Consider the following 21,465-nt stretch of genomic DNA (forward strand, 5'->3'; position numbering starts at 1 on the left):
CGGCAAATGTAGTATGGGCATCAGCCCACAAAAACGGCCCGTGCAAATCACGAAAACACTCGATTCAAGGACAGATGTAAAAAAAGATGTATAACTCTATTATAAATGTAGATATATTGACGAAAGTCAAAGTAAATATTTCGAAAATGTTCGAAAGGATTTGGAAAATGTTCATGTTTGGTTTGGAAAAAGTTTAGTTCAATTTGGGTGGGGAAAAGGAAGGTAAGATTTGAAAAAGTATACATATACTTCGGATAAAGTTCGATTGGATTTGAAAAAAGTTCAGTTAGATTTGGAACAAGTTCTCTCTCTCAAAATAAGATCTCTCTCTCAAAATAAGATTTAACAGGACATTTGGTTTGAAAATTGAAATAATTGAAAAAAGATAAATAAAAATTGGTGTGCAAAAGTTCAATAAGACTTAAAAAAAGTGCGTTCGCTTTGGAAAAAATTTAGTTCAGAAAGACGTGAAAATATATACCTTTGGTTTGAAAAAGCATAGTTCAATTTGGGTTAGAAAAAGTTCAGTAAGATTTGATAAAAAGTACATTTGGTTTGGAAAAAGTAGTTCATTTTGGGTTGGAACAAGTCTATAATATTAAAAAATATATACGCTTTGCAAAAAGTTCAGCAAGAATTAGAAAAAGTTCAGTAAGATTTGATAAAAAGTCCATTTGGTTTGGAAAAAGTATAGTTCATTTTGGGTTGGAAAAAGTCTATAATTAATTAAGGTTTTTAGTTGAGATGAAAAAAAGTTAATGGCACGAGAGGGATTCGAACCCACGACCTTCGGCTAGATACGCCGCTGCTCTACCACCTGAGCTATCGTGACCTCGATCCACTCGGACATCAACTCCCCATCTCAACGCCACCTTATGAGCTTTCCCTCCTTTTGCCATTTTTCAAATGTCGTGTAATCGGTTTCGATTCTCGACGACAATTGAAATGGCGACGGAGAGCTTTAGTGAAGTGTAATAAGATTAAAAAAATTCAAAAGTTTTTGAAAAAGTAAATGAAGTCTGGGTTTGAAAAAGTTCAATAGGACATAACATTTGGTTTGGAAAGTTTAATAAGATTTGAAAAAAGTACATTTGCTTTGGGAGAAGTTGGTTGGAAACCATAAAAACGAAAAAATGGTGTACTGTTCCGTAGGTTAAAAAATATACGTCTTGTCAAAAGAATAACCGTCATATCAATGAATACAATAAAAGTAATATGTAAAGAATTTTAGATGACTATGATGGTAATATAATATTATCTTTATGGCCACGAAGAAAATAATTATAAAAGATAAGATCTTGTTTCCGTGTCAAGTTTGAACTATTATAACAATAATCTTTCAAATGGATTTGCTGAACCAGTTGGAGACATTTCCGGAGACCGGCTACGCAAATCAATGAAATTAAAGACGACCATGAAAGGTGTTCTTTCGCATAACACTTCTGATCCTCTTCACAGGGGCTTCAGCTCTTGAGCCGGGACTGATGAAGAAAATGTTAGTTTCTTTTCCTAGCACCTATCCAGTATCAACCATCTCCACCCTCTACAGAAGAATGAGATCAAATCAGATTTGAATACCCCTTTCTCTCTTTCTCTCTCTCTCAAAGCCTTTTCACCTTCCGACATTAAACACGCAATCATCTCCCCCTCAAAAAGAGTCTTGGATTTGATTTGATTACTTGCCAAATCTTGTGTTAACTGCCAAGAAAAGCCCTAGTTTTTCTTACTTACATTTTTTTCACCTAGTTTTTCTTTACTTACATTGTCCACCCAAAAATCATATCGATCAACCAAATTGTGTCCTAAAGTGCTAAAGTCTAGACTATTATTTGAGCTTAAAAGTATGTAAATTACTCTTTTTACCTCATCTAAATTACCTATTTCGAAAAGCTTTCCATACCGGAAGTGGAATAACAAAAGACATGAAGTAACACATATTGACAAATCGCGGCAATTTTTTTTCCAGGTAGAGAATACAAATTTCGGCGATAAGGCACAAGCGTGTTTTAATGTACGAAAAGAAGTATCCTGAGTTTTCGTGGAAAAAGTTACGATAAATCATAATGCACGCGTGGTCAATCACAGGTGACAGACTCACCTAAGAAATTAAGATGTGTTCTTATCACCGTGTCGAATTTACCCGTGAAGGATGCAAAAACCGGTTTAATTATATGCAAAGGATTTGTGTAAATTTATTGAAAGTACATTTGGTTTCGAAAAAGTTTAGTTTGATTTGAACAAAGTTCAATATGATAAAAAAATTACATTTGGTTTATAAAAGGTTATATACGATTGAAAAAAAATTATGTTCAATAAGAAATTTTTTTTTTCAATTAAAGCTGAACTTTTTCAATTCATATTACACTTTTTTCAAAATAAATTAAACTTTTCAAATAAACTGAACTTTTCCGAACCAAATGTCTTTTTCAGATCATATTGATTTTTTTAAAACAAATTTTTTTCAAAGCAAATGTGTTAAAAAAAATCTAATTGCAATTTTTACAAATTAAACTGAACTTCTTGTTTTCAAATCGTATTGAGTTTTTTCAAACTGAATATATTTTCTTAAAAAGCCTATTGAACTTTTACATACTGAATTTAACGTTTTCAAAGTAAATAGTTTTAAATTCACTAATTTCGTCGTCCGCTTGACCAATTAATATATCACAATTAATTAAGGTTTTTTAGTTGAGAAAAAAAAGTCAATGGCATGAGCGGGATTCGAACCCACGATCTTCGGCTAGATACGCCGCTGCTCTACCACTTAAGTTATCGTGACCTCCATCCACTCGGACACCAACTTCCCATCTCAACCCCACTTTTGGATTTTCCCTCCTTTTTTGCCATTTTTCAAATGTCGTGTAATCGGATTGGATTCTCGACGACAAATGAAACGGCCACGGAGAGCTTTAGTGAAGTATACTTCATTTTTAAATCATTAAATTCACTAATTTCGTGGTCCGCTGGACCAATTAATATATCAAAATTGATTAAGGTTTTTTAGTTGAGATAAAAAAGTCAATGGCATGTGCGGGATTCGAAAATTCAAAAGGTGGGGTTGAGTCTTGAGATGGGAAGTTGGTGTCAAGTGGTAGAGCAACGGCGTATCTAGCCGAAGATCGTGGGTTCGAATCCCGCTCGTGCCATTGACTTTTTTATCTCAACTAAAAAACCTTAATTAATTGTAAATAGTTTTTTCAAATACTACTGAACCTTTTCCGACCCAATTTGAACTATACTTTTTCCAACCCAAATGTACTTTTCATTAAAATCTTATTAAGTTTTTGCCAAGCAAAATGTTTTTCAAATCCTATCGAACCTTTTCCAAAACCAAATTGGACATTTTCCAAATCAAACTGAACTTGTTTCAAACGCAACGGAACGTTTTCCAAACCAAATTAAAATGTCTCCTAAGCAATTGTACTTTTCTCAGATCTTACTGAATTTTTTCCAAACAAATACACTTTTCTTAATCAAATTATTTTCTTAACTCAAATTGATATAACATATTTGAAATAGCGGAAGAAATATCTTGAAATGATTTAGAAATTATTGATTGTGATACGTTTTATTAAGGACAATGAAATAAAAGGACTTTTACAATAATCTTCTATTCAAATCATAACGAGTCATTATCATCACCTCATCAGCTTTAAAGCATTAAATTTTATAGTATACTTATTTATATCAATATTTACTGTAATAAGGCAAAAGAAAAACAATAACATTTCTGTACACACTAAAAAATGAGATAACGAACATATGCTTAGTTTTTTTTTAATACAGACAGTAAAGATTAGATAAAGTTGTATGTTAAGGTAAATACACACAAAAATTGTTGGTTCTTGTTTATCTTTAGTTTATACAGCGTTCTAGTTTGTACATATTAATTTTTAATGAAGGTAATTATTAATAGATGTGTTATCATAAACATGATGAATAGTTAAAATTCAGGACAAAAGACAAGCCATCAGCTTGCGTTTGATCGAACAATGCATTATAATTTTCAATAAGTGTAATCTCCCTTTTTTTATAAAGCAGTTTGTACCGTAGTATTTTCTTTTATTTATGGATTCCCTTTCAGTCCTTTCAAGCCTTATTCCCGATGGGCTCGCACATCTTTCTTTTCCCTCAGTACAAACACTTTCAAGGAGCATAATTTAAACCATTGAGAAAATAATTTTCTCCTTCCTGACAGATAACCCTCGGTTCTAAACGTTTCTGAGACGTTTGTGTTATAATCATCCCTTTCGTTTTTACCGTAAAAAGAAAACTCTTCCAACTCTTATATTCTACAAAAATTGAAATAAACGTTTTTCTTTAAGACCTGGCGCACACATTTTTTTCAGACTCTATTATCCCTAATTTCAAATTTAATTTTAATTACATTCTTTAACAATTTAATAAATATTTTATAAATATTTAAATCAGATTAGATAATTGCTATACTGCCTTTAGGTAATTTTTGTAAATGAATCCTACATATATCACATTTTACAGGGTGAGTCATTTTTTGACGCACCATTGGAAAATCAACGCGTGGTTGCGTCTAATTATGACTAAAGGCCTATTTCTTTTGATTTTAACATTAAAAAAGTAAGTGAGACAATTTTCGGTGCACCATAGGAAAATCAAGGTTGGTGCGTCTAATTATGACTCGGCACATTTTTTTTTCAGGTAAAGGCAGAGTATTTTTTTCTGGTAAAGTAAAAAAAATTAAATAAATATAACAATCTACTTTTTTCTGGTAAAGAAAAAAATTAAATAAATGTAACAATCTCCTTTGTTAGCAAATCAAAAATGTTCAAAATCATTATAATAATAGTTCGAACAGAACTCCATTTGCTGCAACACAGTAGCCTAGTCTATCGTAAAACGATGATCGGACGAGAAAAAAAAAAAAAAAAACTCTTAAACCTTAATCAGATTAATTTGTGAAGAATTTTTTTTTTAATTTTTACATTGTGTTTGAATAATGTTTTAATAATATGGGTTTTGTTTATTTTCCTTCCAACCTACTAAAACTAATTTGTAACGAATGGTGCATCGAAAAGTGACTCGCCTATTTTTTGGTACGAGACTAACAAAATAAAATGTGCCGAGTCATAATTAGACGCACCAACCTTGATTTTCCTGTGGTACACCGAAAATTGACTCACTTTCTTTTATTAACGTATTAATCAAAGGAAATAAGCCTCGAGTCAGATTTAAACGTACCCGCGTTGATTTTCCAATGGTGCGTCAAAAAATGACTCACCCTGTATATTCCACACAGCCAGGCCATTTTAAATTTGAAGATTTGCACCGAAAAGTTGATATTGAATTCTCGTCAGGCAACAAAGTTCGGAGTTAATCATTGCATCTGCATCTGATGGAGTTAATCCAGCCCAAATTTAAGTGTCTTCAACCTCAAATTGTACATATTGATAGGGACTCAAAGTCTTAAATCAGTTTGCAGAGAATTTTGTTATCGTTACTATATGAAATACTAAATTTTGTCATGGCATATTCTACAACAGTCTAAATCTCAATTATTTATCAAAAGCTATTCAATTTCAAACTGATGCGTTTGAATCGTTGAGTGACAAGCTGCAGACCTTCCGCTTTAATTTCAGCTAATCATATTGAAAGTTTTCCAAATAAGTCGAACTTTTTACTAATCAAAACTAAGCTTTCTTCAATTCTTATTAAACGTTTTCCAAACCAAATTGAACTTATGTCAAATCGAACAGAATATATTTTAAATGATCATATATTGAACCTTTTACATTACAAAAATTACACATTTTTCAAATCAAAAGGGCTTTTTTCCAAATTTAATTGTATTTTAGCCAAATTAAGTTGAATTCGTTTTAATTAAAATGAACTTTTGTCAAGCCAAATTTGTATTTTTTTAAATAGTTCAATTTAGTTGGAAAAAAATAGTAAAAGGTATATAAAGTTTTTTAATGGATATAAACTTTTTTTAATGGTACTCTATATGTGTTGGAGGTCAATAGGCCTTATGTGCAAAATTGAGGATAAATGCTGAACTACTGCTTATCCAGCTATTAACATCCAGAGCAATTGACTAGGAGGAAGGATGGAAACGGCTATTCGGTCTGGTTAAGGAGAAAATAAAAAATGGCGTAAACAACGGCATTAGTCTAATTTAGAATTAAAACTTTTTTTTCATTAGCAACGAGCAGCTTTCAGCCTTATGCCGGTGTGTTTTATGGCGGGCCATCGTCACGGAATGAGAGAACGAGTGGTGAAGAGAGGCATTCGTTGAGGCCCTTTGTTTCATTTACTGGGAAACAAAGAGTTTTTGAGCTTTTGAATAGGATGTGTAGCCAGGGCGCAAATATCCCATGAATTATTAATGAAGATTACAGCAGGGATTCACCCTCAAAATGCCCCCGACCACCGCTAAAAACCCTACGATTGATGCCAGGGAGAGATGGACAAAGCACACAGAATAGGAATAAAATCTGCCCAAGTACCGTTAAACGAAGTTGGAGATGATTATGCTAACGGGATAAGGAACGGTTATGTCCTTTGAGTATTTGAAAATATCTATCAAAAATGTGTTTGTATAAAAGTTATTAACGTATTAGGAAAATAATGTCTATGGCATAAATCATAACCAATGAAAAAAAAAAAAAAATGTAGGCAGAATAAGAAAATTATAGTATAAGTTTTTGTGCGTATATAGTGTACTTTAATCAATTATACTCCAAAATCCTTATTCCAAAGATTTAAACAACGCTATTGAGTTTTTAACGTCTTCAATTAAAAGAATTTTTATTGAATCTTCTTCTAAAAATGTACTAGCTAAACCTAGTTATAAAACATCAACAAAGATATTTTTATTTAGAAATCGTGAGATGCGGTCTGGTGTGATGTAGGTTTCAGAAAAACATTTTCTTTATCGTGCCAACGTTTCGATCTTTATTGAGATCATCTTCAGGGCTCAAAGTGTTTGTCTTCTGTGTAATTGTGTCATTCTTGCGTGTCGTGTCGAGAGTGCCCCTTTGAGCCCTTAAGATGATCTCAATAAAGATCGAAACGTTGGCACAATAAAGAAAATGTTTTTCTGAAACCTACATCACACCAGACCGCATCTCACGATTTCTAAATAAATATCGATTAACGGTCACTAATCACCACAAAAAGATATTTTTGTTAGTTAGGTTTTTGAACCGAGAACAATGTTGCAACTGGTTCTTATATTACAAATATTAATCCGCCAATTGTGTAAAATTTTCAGAGGCAGATCACTTTGGCATCAGCCCGTCTTTTGAACGTTTTCCAAAAAGCAAGATAAAGTTAAAGCCTGACAGTTTCGAATACGAATCCCATTAGAGGTTTCAACCGGGAAGAAAGAAATTCACCGACAATAAAACACTGTCCAGCACGGAAAGGAAAGTTTTAGAGAGGGAAAACTGAGGACCTAAATCGGAGTCATCAATAAGCAATTGGTGGAGAAGAGCAGGAAAACCCATTCGGAGAGTGGGCAAAGTTTTAACTATTTAATTGTATTCATTACTGGATATAAACGGATTTGTTTTAAACTTTAAAGGATATCCGTAAAAACACAGAACGGTATAGACTTTTATCAATTGAAATATATAACAATTACATTCATCTTTTCCATAAAACTTGCTTTTTACAACAATCCTTTGTATTTGTTTTAAAATATAGTTTCGCCTATTTTTATCGTCTGTAAATTATAAAATCTCTAATCATAGGTAGGTTTGATCATTTGAAATCGTGTGTAGTAGTTCTATTGTTTTCCCTTTGCCTTGTAACGTTAAATATTCATAAAGTCGACGATTACAACATAATAAGAATGATTACTAATAATCACGAACATGAACGCAAGGTGTTATTATAATGGCAATGGGAAGAGAAAAATTTAACCTAGCAACGTCAAAAATCAAATCTTTAGAAAAAACCTAGCATCACTTAGAAAAACGAAAAAATCTTAATGGTAGAACAAAATGATTTTTCAAGGGAAAGTGTAAATTATAAGATTCCGAAGTCTGTGAATAACTAAAACAAAAGTTGTTAACATAATATGAACAGTACGAATTGTAGTTATAACGAATTTAATTTTCTCATTTACATTCCCGTTTAAAGGAATAAGGGACTCAAAGGCGGGCATGCAAAGAAAATTAAACTGCCGGTGTTTCTAGGTTTTGTTCGCTACGAATCAAGAATATATTATGTCGTTAAAACAATACAAATTGTCATTACATTCCTAAAATTTTCAAGGATTTTCGCTGTTATTTGAAGACAAGCTTAGAATGTCTGGAGTGGTCCAAACCATTTAATGAATACATAAGTTATATGAGTTTGGAAGCAGGAATAATATATATTGGGCAATACTCCATTAGAGAAATTACATTTTAAGCTTCTTAATAAATATGTATCAGCTTAGTTATGAAGCTAGATATTTAATATGGGCATCGAATTTAAGGTGTTGGTCAATATACACCCCTAATGGTTTTACAAAATTATTTTCATCGAAACCAATTATGATAGAATGCTAAATATAGGGAAAAGTTCAATTCAGGGAAAGGGTTCCTCACTGAAGATGGCGAAACGCGTTTGAATAACTCAAACAAAAAACCCGCGAGTGGAAACAGATCCGGTTCGACAAAAGTTCAATCTGATGTGAAACGAGGTTCAATTCTTTCTAAAAAAACATATTAAAAATAAATTTTGTTTGGAAAAAGTTCAGTTTAATTTGAAAAAATGGCAACTTGGTTCAGCAAAATTACAACTAAATTTGAAAGTCCAATTTGATTAGGAAAGAGTTCAACTAAATCTGAAAAAAGCTCAACTTGGTTTGAAAAAATCTTGTGATTTGGAAAACGAAGTCCAATTTAATTCAGCAAAAGTAAAACACGGATGGAAAAAGGCAAATTTAACTTGAAAACTCTTAACTTAATTAGAAAAAAAGCTCAATTATTGTGCTTGGCAAAAATACAATTAAATTGGAAAAAACGTACGATTTGATTGAGAAAAACTACAATTTTATTTAGAAAAAATACAAATTGGCTTGATAATAATAATTGTTGTTAATTTGAATAGAAAAAAAAGTCTAATTTGGTTTGGAAAAAGCCAAATTTGGCTTGAAAAAAGTGTACTTTGCTTAAAAAAAGCTTTTTTTAAAAATAATTTGTAGTACATTACAACTACCTTAAAGTAGGTAATAAGTAACAGTGAGCAAGGTAATTAAAACAAAACAAAATTAAAACCAAGAGTGGAGAAAACACCTAAAAAAGCTGTGTGGCAAAAATACAACTGAATTAGAAAAAAGTACAACGTGTTTTTTTAAAAAGTTCAATCTAATTTAGACAAATTAAAACATGAAAAAACGCAAATATGGCTTTAAAAAAAATTCAATTTCATTTGGAAATAGCTCAACTTCGTTTGGCAAAAATACAATTTGGCTTAAAAAGGTTGAGACTTGGTAAAAGTCCAATTTTTCTTGAAAAAGTTGGATTCGATTTACAAAACGGTAAAGTTGGTTTAGAAAAAAGGCAAATTTGACTTGACAAAATTTCAGATTTGATTAGGACAAATCTACAGAGATTGGCTAAAATACAATTGAATTTGAAAAAAGGACCATTTGTTTTGGAAAATGTTTAATTTGTTTGAAAATGTTTTGTCCAAAAATATTCAGTGTGATTTGAAATAAGTTCAATTTGGTTTGGAAAAAGTTTAATAAGATTTGGAAAAAGCTCAGTTTGATTAGTCAAAAGTTCGACATGATTTGAAAATAGTTCAGTTTGATTTGGTGAAATTAAAGCGGAAAGGTATGCAGCTTGTCAGCATTTGTTCAACTCCACGATTCTATCAAATCAGTTTGAAATGGAATACTCATGAGAAATGATTGAAATTGAGATTATTTTAAAATATGTCATGACAGAATTTAATATTTCAAATAATAACTATTACCAAATCCTCTGTAAACTGACTGAAGCCTTTGAATCTGTTGCTCTACAATCCCACATCTAGTTTGATTGTGGTTTGAAAAAAGTGGATTTGATTTGAAAATAAGTTCAGTTTCACTGGAAAAAGTGGTTACTCTATGATCACTTGTGTTGTTATAACTTTTAGTGTTTGTTCCGTTATTTTTTATAGATCAAATTATAGTTTGCTAGTTTGGCAGACGGTGCAATATTTTTAACCTATACAAAATGTTTTTATATTTCTTGCGCTTAATTACCACAAGAATTTATAGAATCGATAAAACCAATTGAAATATTTGCCATTTTTCTTACATCCTAGCAGAATTCCATTAAAATATCGAAACGAAATTCATTTTGTTAAATTTTTAATGCCAAATTTTAGCTTTCGTGTTGTAAAGACTTATTAATTTTCCTTGAAGCACTCAATTCTACCTTTTGCAATCGTAAAGGCAGACATTTAGAGGAAAGGTGTGGGACCGTCTCGTAAATTCAATCCGGACAGGATCTTCTTTTTGCCCGGAGAGTCGACTTCGGTCCTTGTACTCGTTTAACCGATTGTATATTTATTTCTAGCAAGTCTTTTTTTTTTTTTAAATTTATAAAACATCTAATCTATAAAATGGATCGAGGGTGTCCCTGGGACAAATTCGATTACGATAAACTTGAAAAATCACTTTGCCATCGGACCACAAATCTATTTGGATCTTCTTTATCCCCTCGCCCCTTATTCTGCAGTCGAAGCAAGAATCCCAAATTCGATTTGCTTGCTATTTCAGGACTTCCAGAAATAGAAATCGGTTAATCGGCCGAGATGTTTACAGAAAGATAACTAATCCCGAATAATCAGAGTTTGTTAGACATTTTGGAAGTGTTTTGCCATAAGATTTTGCCACTGGATTCTAAACTAGTTAAGCTGATAGTGTCTCAATTTAAATGGAAATTCAAATTGAAATATTTAACAATATTTCAAACTCATTATGAGAAAAGGTGATTTAAGAAAATATTTATGGTTTCAAAGATCGTGTACAAGAAGAAAAAAAAGGTTGAGTTAATTTGTGTTCAGCACAATTGAAAATTAGCGTCCTATTGTCATTATACCTTCATTTTCTGCGGAATGCCACTGAACAACGGTCTCTTCCATCAGCCAAATTGACGGTGGGGATAAAATATTTAGCACCCTTTTGTCTTATAGCGGTACAATTCGGACCAGTTCTTCCAAACGGTTCTGCCAAGTGTCCGAAGGCATATTTCTCACTGATGACTAACAGCTCATGACGTTTGTCCAGCCGTTGCTAATAAACCATCGTTCCAGCGTCTCCAACTAGAAAAATTTGAATTTTTGAATTTTTTAAATGTGTTTGTAAGAGAGATTAAGAGATTAATAATTTGTAGGCTATGTTTTTGAAAAAGTTAGAAGCCCTGGATTGTTCTTGCGTTTGAGTACTAGACGGCAGTCCATCTTAATATATCAGGTTGTATCGACTTCTAAAGTCCACCCATTTAATTCTGAAACTATTAACTTAAAAAAAGGTCTTTATCAAAGTTAATTTTGGCTAGGAATCGCGTGGTGGTAACAGATTTAACCCAACATTCTCATCTAGCTGGGAAATAATACTAGCTTTGTTATTTTAAATGGGAATCCCATATTTTAATTGTACAATTCGATTGTACAACTTATTTTATTCCACTTTACTGGAAAGAAAATTTTGATAGGATCTACCATTTCTGAGTTATGCTCGATGAAAGAGGCATGAGGGGGTATGCTTTTTGTAACAACGATGCTCTCAGCTTATTTCGAAAAACGATTAACTTTAGCCAAAAATAGTCTTATACAAACCGCAAGTTAATTTTGGCACACTCACCGGGGAGCGGTATCATTCTTTTATAGAAAACAACCTCCCTGTTCTCATGGAGAATATTCCCCAATACACCAGCCGAAGGATGTGATTCAAACAAGGCGGTTGCCCAGCTCATAACAGTCGCGTCGTTACCATTTACTTGGACATGAACCATACAGGGAGATGGATTGGCACACAAGGTCCTATTTCGTGGCCTCCGAGTTCGCCAGATTGACCCCCCCCCTTGGATTATTTTCTTGTGGGGGGGGGCATTGAAGAATCGAGTGTATGCTGATCCATCTCCAGTATCTACTGTCCAAGAATTGGAACAACGGATTGTTGTGGCTTGCAGAGAAATCCGCCAGGAAATAATAGAGAAAGCCACAAATGAAGAATTCCTGAAAAGAGCAGGGCTCTGAGCATCAAAAGCAGGGAGCGTATTTGAGCATTTATTATAGAAATAAATTTTAATAAATGGTCAAATCTGCAACAATACATTATTATTTACAGCTGACAGTCATTTTAAAAATAAAACAGACTCTAGGATCCTTTTTATAAAATTTCTTTTTGTTTTTCAATAATTAATATAAGCTAAGCTAGAAGCAACCCCATGGTACTTACCCTATTGTAAAACGATTCCTATCCTAAATTAACTTGGTAATGCTAATAGTTTTCGTAATAAACCGGGAGGGCCATCTTGTTACAAAAAGCATGCCCCTCTCACGCGTCTTCCGTAGGGCATAACTCAGGAATGGTCTATCCTATTAAAATTTTCCTATCAGTAAAGTGGCATAAATTAAGTTGTAGATTGAATTGTACAATAAAATATGGGATTCTCATTTAAAATAACAATAGTTAGTGTAATTTCCCAGCTAGATGAAATATCGGATTCTCATTTAAAATAACAATAGCTAGTGTCATTTCCCAGCTAGATGAAATATCGGATTCTCATTTAAAATAACAGTAGTTAGTGTCATTTCCCAGCTAGATGAAATATCGGATTCTCATTTAAAATAACAGTAGTTAGTGTCATTTCCCAGCTAGATGAAATATCGGATTCTCATTTAAAATAACAAATAATTAAGGTTTTTAGTTCAGATAAAAAAGTCAATGGCACTAGAGGGATTCGAACCCACGATCTTCGGCTTGATACGCCAAAAATGGCAAAAAGGAGGGAAAATTCAAAAGGTGCGGTTGAGATGGGAAGTTGGTGTCCGAGTGGATCGAGGTCACGATAGCTCAAGTGGTAGAGCAGCGGCGTATCAAGCCGAAGATTGACATTTTTATCTCAACTAAAAACCTTAATTAATTGTAATATATTAATTGGTCAAGCGGACCACGAAATTAGTGAATAAAATAACAAAGTTAGTATCATTTTCCTAGCTAGATAGAAAGTTGTGTTAAATTTGTTGCCACCACGCGATTCTTAGCGGGGTTTGTAAAGACCATTTTTTGCTAAAGGTAATCGTTTACATGTGAAATGGGTGGACTATAGAATTTGTTAAACCCTGCATAGTAAATTCGCAAAACTTGAATTGTTCATTTTATCTCTTGACAAAAATTTTTCCCTATGCTCCATTTTAAACAATTCTTTATTCCTTATGTCTCTCGTCACAGTTTCTCGAGTGGATATACTTTAACGTAACTATGGTTTCAGAATACTTCAGAATATGATAAGCCAAACATTGCAGAAGTGCACAGGACCACAACAAGTACACTTCTACATTCCTACATTCTAGGACATTTTACAAACGTCATTGCTTTCAAATTTCAAATTGAGGGGGTCGTACGGTAAGAAACGAAAGGAAACGTTCTAAATTGGAATCCAATCGCGCAAGTATCAAAGAAGTTAACACGATCCTACAGTTTTACAGTTCAACGTAAGCTTCGTAATTGTGGGACTATTTGAAGTTACCAATTTCACCAAAAAATTGTCAGTAACTAGTTATCCTAGTTGTACAATATTATGAATTCAAGGCACACACTAAAATTGCCCAAGTTGGTTCTACAACTAACCAAATTTGACTTACCTTGCGTATTCAGTAATGAGATTTCTTTTCTGGTGAAAAACTCATCCACTTCGAAAGGAAAATACATTTTTTTGAGAGAACACATTTAAAAAAACAACAATAAATTTTGTTGTATTTTTTGAAAATCGTCCTAAGTCAGCTGGCCAGCTGTAGTACGGGACATTCATTGGTAAAGTTGATGAGGTTTTTATATCGATTTATAATTAAAATATTCTATTACAGTAATAAATAGTTTTTTAATTAATAATAAATTGTTTACAATATAAAACAGAGATAATTTCCAATGTTTGCCGTTCACAATGATTCTATTTTATTTGGATAAATTTAAATAGGTTCTTAACCCAAAAATAACGGACAAATACAGAAAAGGTTTCACATACAAGGGCTGACTTGATCATAAACATAGTGTCCAATGTTGCACAACGGCTCAACATTGGTTCTGGGCGGTTACGATGTTACGGGATCGGAATAGCCGTGTCCCTTGTTCTCGTTCAAAAATGGAAAACATTGTCATCATTGGACAAGTCTGGACGTGTTTACAAACAGTCCAGCCAACCAGAGAGGCCTGCGATCATTTTGTAATTGATTGTAATTCTGCTTCGTCTTCAATTTTTTGTTCGTCAAAGGTCATTGCCAAAACTGGTACCTTTCATCACCTATTTTTCTTTTAATAATTTTATCTAATTAAAATCAATAAGTCGGTATACACAAAGTTTTTGGGATAGCATCACTAGCCATGATTATCACCTGAAATACCATGAAATATTGAAGTACAACATCGGACGAGGAACAATATATACCCTTTGGTCCGAAACAATGTTCTGAAGTTTATAAACAATACTGTTCAGAAACTTTGTTTACAGTCCAGCCTTTACGAGGAAGTCCACACTGCACGGAAATTCTCAAAGGTCTACACTGTCTGCATTCATCAAATAGTCTGTATTTCTAGGGCAGCATTTCTAGGAAAATTTAATTTACGGGCTACAATTGCTGAATTATAGAGTATCCAGCTTTGTAGGGTAGAAAAGGCATTGATCATTAATACGCTTTGACGGTGGCAATTATGAAATAAGCTCAAGGTGTGCTGGCTATTGTGAGAATGGCACAAATATTTATAGGAACTTGGGAATCGAGTGTCACAAGAAATAACTTCCCTTTGCCGGGCTTCGCATTAGGAAAAAATTAATTAGCCTGAAACAGTCCATGGTACGGTTAGAGGGAAAAGTGAAAGGAGGAAGAACGAGGAAAGTGAATGTATGCCTATTGGCTTCAACGACCTTTAGTCCTTCTTCATCACTTTTCGACTCTCACCGAGTCATTGCCGGCCTCGGCGGAGAAATATGAACGTAACGAGGTGATATTTTCTTCTTGAGGTCTGCGGGGTCAACGATTCGGTCGTTTCTGATCATTCTGGTCCGCTTATCCTCGCTTTTTTAGGTCAGCCGGACGAGTTTGTGTTTAGCTCGATTGATAATTGTCCTATCGTTACAAACCCACAACTTAAGCTGGTGAAATGCAGCCGGACCTGGGCGATAGGAAGATAAAGAAGCATTCTTTCAGTAGATATATTTGATGTACCAAAATACATATAACTATTACAATTATTTTTGAAATAATTAGAATAGTTAAATTATTAAATAGTAGTAAAAGTAAAAATATTTCTATACTATGGCTTAACATCAAACTACCGTTGAGGGACGAGGACGAGGGGTGAAACCACTTTACAATACATTTTTCATACTATTCTCAATTTAAAAAACCATGAGCTACGCAAGGATTCGAACCTAGAATCAATAGCCCGGCGAAAACGAGCCAGATGCCCCATCAACCTCTCGCCCACCGCGGTTACCTCAAACTAAAGAAAATAAAAACAAACAAAACAAGCTATAAAAAAATCGTTATTGCTTAATTTACATAGTTTGAGGAGTATTTAAATTATTTTGGTATAAGTGCGAAAGGTGTCTTATAAAGAGTTTAAAAACAAAGTCTGTTTGAGATTCTGCACAAATTAAACAAGTTTTCCGCAAGATTAAATCGATTGCCAAATGTAGAAATTAACAACTCAAGATTAGAATCTCCATATAATAAGAAAGCCAATAAAGAAATATTTCACTTAATAACAGGGCGTCGGACCTGGGGGGTCAATAACCGTGAGATTGTCAAGATGCAAAAGAACTCTTCGTTTCTGCCTTTCAAATGAAAACAGCAGCTAGAAAGTTCCCTAGAGAACACACACACACACATACATAAAAACAGAGGGTCAAAATAGCGTGGATAGAAGGGCCCAAATGATACGAAAGGACTTACAGGTTCATCACCCGCAGGCCAGCAAGAAAGAAGTCTCACAATGGTGGAAAACGACTGAAATTGCAAACTAACAAATAAAGAAGAACAATTATAAAAGGAAAAAATACATTAAACACTTACAACAGAATTAAATTCTTGTTAAATCACTGTTATCGAAGTGTTGTTATTCTTATCACCTGAGATTAGATAGTACATACGTACACCTACCAATTTTGAGGTATCGAGTTTCTCAATTTGTTAACTTAATTGCGCGCTTGTAGAAATGATAAATGGTGAAGTAAGCGTGTTGTTCAATCTTTTTAAAAAGATAGTTCCTACTCACAGTTAGTTGTTTTCAGTTTTCAAAGATCCGGATTTTGCGCTTATCACCTCATCATCAGATTGAAGGAATTTACAACCACGTCTCTTGACATGAATTATAAAAGTGAACCCGCCGATACCCGACGTCCCAATGAGAAGCTGGTTTTTAATGCCAATTTTGAACGTGTGAAAAGCGGGAATTATAACACAATTAAATATTATATGGGGGGGGGGTCGGTGGCCGCAACGGTTTAGGCGCTCATCACTGTAAGGTAAAGGCCCCGGTTCGAATCCAGCGGCCCTGCATTCGAATCCGACATACTTACAAATTGGCTTTTTTTTAAAAACACCGGCACCCTGAGGGTTTATATGACCTTTGCTGTTGCGAACCCTCGTAAAAAAATATTTAAAAAAAATTATATGAATAAATACTGTAAGAAAATAATTATAAATTAGTGATTAATTTGTTTTTTATTTATTAATTAATAAAAATAAAAATTAAAATTCATGAATAATAGATTAGTAAACTAATGATAAAATTAAAAAAATAAATTAATTAATTTGATAAATTTGTACGACTAATATTATTTAGCCATACGTGTTTAAAATAGGAGGAAAATCAAAATCTATTTTTTACATTTTTTAATTTCAAATTTCTCTAACCAATCTAGTTCCTTCCCTTTGTTGAAACTGTGTAAGTGTTGAATTTAAATTTAAATTGAAATAGTGTTTTGTTTCACTTAGATGGCCCTTAAATTCCGAAAATTTGTCCGATTTAGGCAAGTGTTCTTTAACTTTTGTTTTTATTTCTATATCGCTTTGTCCTATGTCCTTAATGTCGCAATCATTACAATTATGTTGGTAAACCCTGATTTTTGCCAAGAACACGTACATCTAAAAGCTATTTTAAATCCTTCTTGTTTAAGGAATTTTACCTACATTTTCTGATAGTTCACCAATGTATAGCAAAAACGGAAACCTAATGATTCGTTTTTGGTTGGGGTGGCTGATTCCTATTGATGTCTCTTTAAAGTTATTTTTTTTATTCTTTTAACTAACTAGTGACCTATCAATAAATATTTCCTGATATCCATTGTTTTTTGCTAAAGTTAATTAATAGTTTGTAATTCTTTTTTATAGTTAGCAGATGTTAATGGTCTATTAGCTTTTAAATCCTCTAATGTTCTCGACCATATGCATAAAATATCGTCTACCTAGCAGATTTAATTAATTTGTTGTTTGATTTAAAAAGTTTTTTTCTCAAAATTATCTGGGAATATTTCGGCACAAATGCGAATAATGGAGACTCCCATTGGTTACCCTTTCATTACATAAAATTTACGATAATTAGATAGTAGTCATATATTTAAGAGGTCTATTACATAATTTTTTACAGTTTCGTTGATACAATTCTCCTTCTTCTTCAAGTTTTGTACATTCGTTAACAGGGATATTTATATTAGTTACATCAAATGATACTAAAACACAGTTGTTAGGTATATCGATGTTTTTTAATTTTTTCATCAATTCTAAAGAAATGTTAATGTAGGTTTGAAATTAGTGTGAGTTTTAATTATTTTATCAATTGTAATCGCGAGTTTTATAAAACGCAAGATTTATAAAAGGCCACTACTGGTCTTATGGTTTTCCTTTTGGATTTTGACCTTACAGTATAACATTGGGGAGTTTCGGGTTTATTAGTATTACTTTTTATTAACTTCATATTTGTCATTTAAGAATAAAAAGTCACTATTTGATATGGTGTATGTCACGTTTGAACTCTCGTTTTTTAAAAACGAGCTTCTCATTGTAACGCCGCGTTGGCGGGTTCACTCTTACAATTCTCGTCGAGAGACGTGGTTGTAAATTCCTTCAACGTGACGATGAGCTATAAGCTTGAAAACCGTAACGTTGAAAACGACCGACTGTGAGTAGGAACTATCTTTTTAAAACGGTTGCTAGCTTGTTGCATTCCAGAGAAAAAGAATTAACCGCATGGAAAAGGTGTAACCTGCTTATTAGACAGGCCGAACTTTAAACATGACGGGAAAATCAGCTGGAACTAAAATTAATTGTGTTGAATTGATTCCGTACGAATTTATTGTTTTATTTCCCCTGGGAAATCGAGTAATTAGAAAATAATTGTATGTGTATATTCGTTCCAGAAACGGTGAAAATTTATGACGTGTAACACCACTGCATGTAAATTAATAAGTTTTCTTTCAATTAATATAATTTCATAACAAATTAAAAGTTTACCAAAACGGAAAATTACAAGGGAAGAACATAATTTAACTCGGTTATCGTGGGCCGGAAGCGGTTCGTATAAAAGGGTGACCACGTTCAACGGCTTTTTTTTTCTCTTTGTACGATATGAAATTGTTAGTTATTTGATCATGACGGAAAATGGCTCTAAACGTACTGATAATAGTGATTTGACGGAAGATATCGAAAGCATAAATTAATAATACATAAAGAGATGATAAATGCGTCCCTCGTCCGTCTTTCATTTCACACCTCGGTCATTTCAAAAGCAAAAATAACTCCGTATGATAACGAATGATGAAGCCGTGTATTAAAATGCTGAGCCCTTCGCAAAAAAACTGCTATTTTCTAAAACAATTACCTAACAAATGACTAGGTCAGCGATCTCATTACAGATCTTACGTTTTTCATTGAACAGAAGAACATTAATAAAATAATTTATTAATTTAATCTTGGCCTGTACTTAGTTTTATATATTACAATCTTATTAGTATTGTTATGTTCACCTAGAAACAAAATTGACACTATGCACTGCGGCCAGAGGACATTGGAGAAAACAGCCAACGCTACACTCAACATGAGGCCTTGAGGCCATCTTCTTTTCTAGTGACGTGGAAGGCTATCCAGATGAATTCTCGAGTAGTATGCCTAGGATAGAACATAAGGTTAGAATGAAATTTTATCAAGTCAGATCAATTCGTAGACAAATAGAATGTTCATTGATAATGCGGTAAGAAACGTAATGAACTTGAAGTTCGTCTGAGGTACTTTTAATTGAAAAGATTGTATAGTGGATGGGTTGATCGCACAGTTTCGGTACAGCAGTCGAAGTATATTAGGAGTAGTTGGGATAATATTCGAGCTTGGAAAAAATTGTGGTACCGTGCGCGTAGTTTGTTGTGATAGAAGTGGGATGTATAGTCAGTAGTAGTTAGCCCTGGTATACCGTATGGGACCAAGGATGACCCCATGTGAGACGCCGGCTTTTATTGGCCTAATCTAAGAGTAGTCTTTGCCATATCTCAATCTGAAACCTCACTGTTCATTTATTCTGTCTCACCACGACATCCAAACCTTTACCTGGTGGATTGGATGAGACATCGAGGTAGCGATAGATTTTTGAACGCCCGTCGTCTTTCACCGGATGAAGGTGAGAATTTGAAGGACCTTAATAATTTAGTTGGATATTATTCAAAGATAAAGTAATAAAAAAGGTTTGATTTATAGACGATACCTAAGTGCGACCCTACAGGAAATAAACGATGGTTAAGCTTAAGGTTAAAAAGAGTCGGCCTCTTAACATTACGCACCTCGACCAATATTGGTCTAATTTGCATTCTCCATTATTATCTAAAGCTCTTCGTTAAGCTTAAGGAATTTTATCAGAAACCAAAGTTTTGTCAAGGACTCCTATGTGTATTCAGGCGTGGTCTTTTCTTCTCCCAGAAATATGAATTTAAGCCTGCACCATCAGAGATCACGTTTTGCTCTTTCTTTTACCTGGGAATATTTGCACAGGCTTGCTTCTGATGATACGAGTCTATACGTATGTCTTTGGAGTCTGCAGTGTCCGTCTAGCGGTCCTACTATCATTCTGGTCCTAACACCTCGTAGGTTTAGTTGATCCGTTAGTTTCTGCGAAGGTTCTTTGATGAACTTTTTCGCATGCTTCTGTCCTGGAGTTCATTCACATTGAGCTTACGACTTATTATTAATCCCATGAAGGTTTTATGTTTTTGGAAATTATTTTTGTAATGAGCTGCTAAGTGTCCTCATCGAAATTTCCATTCAACGAAGCTGTACTGTTTTTCAAGGTGAATGAAATGGTGTCAACAAGAAACCTTGCTGGATTATGAAGGAATGACATAATGTGAACCGAGGATGGGAGTTGAACGTTTTAAACTGTCTTTTTAGGATTTTAGATATCACAGGAAATGGCAAATAGAGTAGGAGGATATGTTCTTAAGTGACAGTTTAGGGAGGGTGGCGGAAAACTTCCATAGGAGAGGTAAGTAAATATGTAGAATTGTGTATGTAAATTGTACATTGTGGTGACAAAAAGCTATCACCCCCCAGAAGAATGTTTAGGGAGTGTAGAGGAAGGTAATAGGGTCATGTTCGAGGATTTGTCAATAAAGAACTTAATTCAGAAATATGAAAAGGTTGGAAGAGGTGATATTATAAAGGGAAATTTTTACAAATGAAACATAAATCGGTGTGGTTTGATAATGTTTTAACGTTATCGCATTATCAGCTTATTCGCGTGTCGGTGATCATACGTGCGTGCCAAAACAAGTGAAAATGATAGACGTAATTACGAAGGTTTATGGTTTGTCCTGCGAATGTTTAACAAAGCAACAGTTAAGTTCGATGATCCTGGTTTTGTCGTACGTTAGATACAATCAAATATCCATAGGGAGGCTGTTTGTCACCTCTTTTATGGCTAATTACAGTAAACAGCTTAATAGAACTTCTGAATAATTCAGGTTTCTACAGTCAATTATTTTCAGACCATAATGCTCATGGGTGGGGGATCCCCTGACCCTTTCACAACTGATGGAAAACGCATTGGGATTGCTTTATGGGTGGTGTTGTGACAAAGGTATATCAATTAATCCTGCTAAACTAGAATTGATAATGTTTAGCAGGAGAAGAACATTTAGATAATTTTAAAAACCCTAAATTTCAGGGCATAGAATTAAAGTTAGTGGATTCAATCAAATTCCTTGCTGTAACACTTAACAGGAAACTTGATTGGAAAGG

General features: G+C 33.5%; 1 protein-coding gene across 5 annotated transcripts in view; it reads right to left on the minus strand.

Moving 5' to 3' along the window:
• Positions 1 to 21,465, minus strand: part of LOC106669315 (putative polypeptide N-acetylgalactosaminyltransferase 9) — a 55,801-nt gene that overhangs the window by 7,580 nt on the left and 26,756 nt on the right. For 2 of the 5 annotated variants that reach the window (XM_014398709.2, XM_014398712.2), the window contains exon 3: positions 11,061 to 11,283. The exons of 1 other annotated variant lie outside the window; for it this stretch is intronic. In XM_014398709.2, coding sequence (XP_014254195.1) covers positions 11,061 to 11,066 — 6 coding nt within the window. In that variant the 5' untranslated portion in view covers positions 11,067 to 11,283. Of the gene's footprint in view, positions 1 to 11,060; positions 11,284 to 13,830; positions 13,926 to 16,137; positions 16,212 to 21,465 lie in introns of those variants that run through there. 2 more of the 5 variants (XM_014398711.2, XM_014398710.2) reach the window with 2 other exon arrangements.

Source organism: Cimex lectularius, unplaced genomic scaffold, assembly GCF_000648675.2.
Source record: "Cimex lectularius strain Harlan isolate CLEC.00 unplaced genomic scaffold, Clec_2.1 scaffold35, whole genome shotgun sequence".
Classification (NCBI taxonomy): Eukaryota; Metazoa; Arthropoda; class Insecta; order Hemiptera; family Cimicidae; genus Cimex; species Cimex lectularius.